This window comes from Abramis brama, assembly GCF_963993115.1.
Source record: "Abramis brama genome assembly, chromosome: 7".
Taxonomy (NCBI): Eukaryota; Metazoa; Chordata; class Actinopteri; order Cypriniformes; family Leuciscidae; genus Abramis; species Abramis brama.
This window is the reverse complement of record NC_139969.1, coordinates 39,212,054-39,214,879: the sequence shown is the minus strand read 5'-3', so window position 1 is coordinate 39,214,879 and position 2,826 is coordinate 39,212,054. Positions and strand designations below refer to the sequence as shown.

At 36.5% G+C, this 2,826-nt stretch overlaps 1 protein-coding gene across 1 annotated transcript; it reads left to right on the top strand.

Annotated features, from left to right (window-relative positions):
• Positions 1-1,061: 1,061 nt before the first annotated feature.
• LOC311085973 (uncharacterized protein) lies at positions 1,062-2,205 on the top strand. Its single transcript, XM_084118595.1, has 4 exons — positions 1,062-1,184; positions 1,269-1,388; positions 1,517-1,642; positions 1,997-2,205. Exons 1-4 carry the CDS (start codon positions 1,136-1,138, stop codon positions 2,062-2,064), a joined length of 363 nt encoding a protein of 120 aa, XP_083974721.1. The 5' UTR covers positions 1,062-1,135; the 3' UTR covers positions 2,065-2,205.
• The last annotated feature ends 621 nt before the right edge of the window (positions 2,206-2,826 follow it).

The following is a 2,826-nucleotide window of genomic DNA, read 5'->3' as shown; positions in this document are numbered from 1 at the left end:
TTTCAAATAATTATTTTGACACAATGGCGCCCCCATCCCGTCCGGCGTCCCTATGCACTGCATACCCCGTTTTTGCGTCTCTTCATCTATTTTCAGGTGTGCCACTGTGGGTGGCACCGGCACACCCTGCCACTCCCGTGGCTACGCCTATGCCCAACCTGCTTAAATTTCAAATTCCCTTTTCTAAGTAACTGTTTTAGTTTCTTGGGGATGTCACAACGAGTCCTAAACCCACGCATAGGCGTAATTTGCGGGTGGGACATGTCCCCACCACTTTTTGCTAAGGTCTATATTGTCCCCACCTCTTTTGAAACATTTGCGGCACGAATGTACCAATACAAATAAATAAAGCATCTCCAGTTAACTAACAGAGCATTCATTTTGTTTGTTTGTTAAATAAGAGGCGATCTAGCGCTGAAATGTGTTGTTTTTTAAATCAAGTGCAGCGCTCGTTGCCGCTGCGATCAGTGGCGCGGATACTGTGTTTGTTTGTGGCTTGTGCACAGTCTTCACTCGGACACGCGCTTCAATCCGTTGTGGAGAGACTCTATTCGTTCCAGTGAAATTACAAAACAAAATGCACACAAACGTTTCCCTGCCTGATATACAACCACTGATAAACATAATCGGTTTTGATGAGAAAAAAAAAAAAAAAAAAACTACACAAGTGCGGATTAGAACCCAGAACCTCTGACACGCTTGGCATAAGTTCTACCCCTGGGCCAAAAAATACACACTTAGAGTAGTCAGATCTATGGATTTATTCACGTGAACATTCTCATCACTAACAACATATATTAGAACTCATTAAATGACAAATTAAACCAAATGTACTATTTAAATTGATTGTTGGACATCGTAATCGTAATGTTATTGTACATACATCTGATTTATGATTTAGCATTGTGTTAGCAACACTTTTTTTATTAAACATTTTAATGTATTTACATTAGTAAGCTACAGGACATCGTCTTTCAAAACATGACCTGCGCAAAAGAGAAAAAATAAATAAATGCATCATTGTCCCCAGCACATTTCAAACCAAAACTGACGACTATGAACCCACCCCTTTCTGAACAGACATAAAAGAAACAGGAGCATTATTTCTGTATAGTCACTCAGCTCCTGACCCAGGATGAATCTGCAGGTCTCCGTCGTTCTTCTTTTCATTTCTCTCACTGGAGGTACAGAAAACAGCAAGTATTGAAATGTATTATTTGCTAATCATACTGTAGAGCGCTAACTCAATGTCTCTCTCTGTCTGTAAGGTTATTCTCTCAAGTGTTACTCCTGCACACCTGATTTGACGGGTTCCTGTGCAGCAAAAGAGGAGACATGTGCAGCTGGAGTTTCCAAATGTTCAAGCACAAGGGTGGAACAATCCATCGGTAAGTCCAGTGTAATGTGAAAATCTGCTGTATAAGTAATACTGCTGGAGAGAAAGTATACTTGTTAACTGCTAATCTTGGAATTGTTTTATTATCTTATTATATGGACATTTATGTCTTTTTTACAGGTATCACTAAGGTGTCCATCACAACTAAAGGGTGCGCACCTGAATGTGTACCAGCGACTACAACGCTACCAACTGGAGGGACAATGACTGAGAGCTGCTGTAACACTGATCTTTGCAATGCAGCAGGTATTGGCCTTTGTTTGATCATGCGCTAGCAGTTTGATTTCATCCACAGTAATTAAAATCAGGAAATTATACAAACAATAATTAAATATGAACAAGTGATTGTTAATAAGCAGCACAATATCAAAAGTAGTCCAAAATAGTGTAAAGCTATACCTGCATGAAAAGGATAAGCTTATGAATTAATCTTGTACTTTCTAGTACTAGTACTTTAGTCTAGTAGTTTTATTGTTTTTAAAAAACTGTGAGAAAACAAGGAACATGCTGTTTTCATAACTATTATTGTCAATATTATTATTATTGTAAGTATTAGTAGTGGAGTGTTAATAATACTAATTTCCTTCCTGTCTCGATTAGATGGAGTGTATAAGGGAAGCGTCCTCTTGCTCGTGTCTCCTTTGCTCTTCTACTTCCTGTTTCAGTGAGTCCAGCTGAACTTCAGATTCTACAGCAAAGACCATCAAACAAACTCAATATGATACACAATCTGAATGAAGCTTGTTTGTTGCTCTGCTGTTAAAGAACTGAAAATATGTACTTTTTCAACATTAAAAAATTACTGCATTAAAAACGACCACATGGCTTTTATTTGCATAAAGGAAAAGTTATTATAGAATGTAATAAAGAATTGGAGAAATAAAGAAAATTTTAATAAAGAATTTTTAAAAAATGTGAGGAACATCTCTAATAAAATATTTACTTATGTGTATTAAACATCTATCTCAGTAAGTGACCAGAAAATTGTTTAACTTTTGGTTTAATTAGTAAGTGTCACAGATGATAGTATATAAGTAGAACATGAAGACAAAGACTGCAATAACACAAGCCCTGTGTTAGACCTGTTGATGTGGGCCAAGGAGGGATGTCGAAACTCGTGAGCTGAAAGGGAACAGCAAATGGATAGAGGTCTAAATCAAATTTGTTGAAGGTAAGGTTTAGGTTAACATTACATTAGCCAAACAAGCTAGCCAGCTACCTCTGCCTTGCTGACTGTTTATCCAATAAAATTTTTGTAAACACCTGTAAGACATTTTATGTGAGCATGCCATGCACTTCGTATGTATATATATACATATACATATATATATATATATATATATATATATATATATATATATACAGTATATATATATTAAAGAGTTCCAATGCAGCAATTCACCTACAATTTTGATCAGACATCAAATTTT

Excerpts from the sequence above, each read along its gene's own strand:
- LOC311085973 (XM_084118595.1), top strand. The coding sequence starts at position 1,136 with ATGAATCTGCAGGTCTCCGTCGTTCTTCTTTTCATTTCTCTCACTGGA. Across the intron at positions 1,185-1,268 it reads TTTCATTTCTCTCACTGGAG|GTTATTCTCTCAAGTGTTAC; the intron begins GTACAGAAAACA and ends TCTGTCTGTAAG. Across the intron at positions 1,389-1,516 it reads AAGGGTGGAACAATCCATCG|GTATCACTAAGGTGTCCATC; the intron begins GTAAGTCCAGTG and ends TCTTTTTTACAG.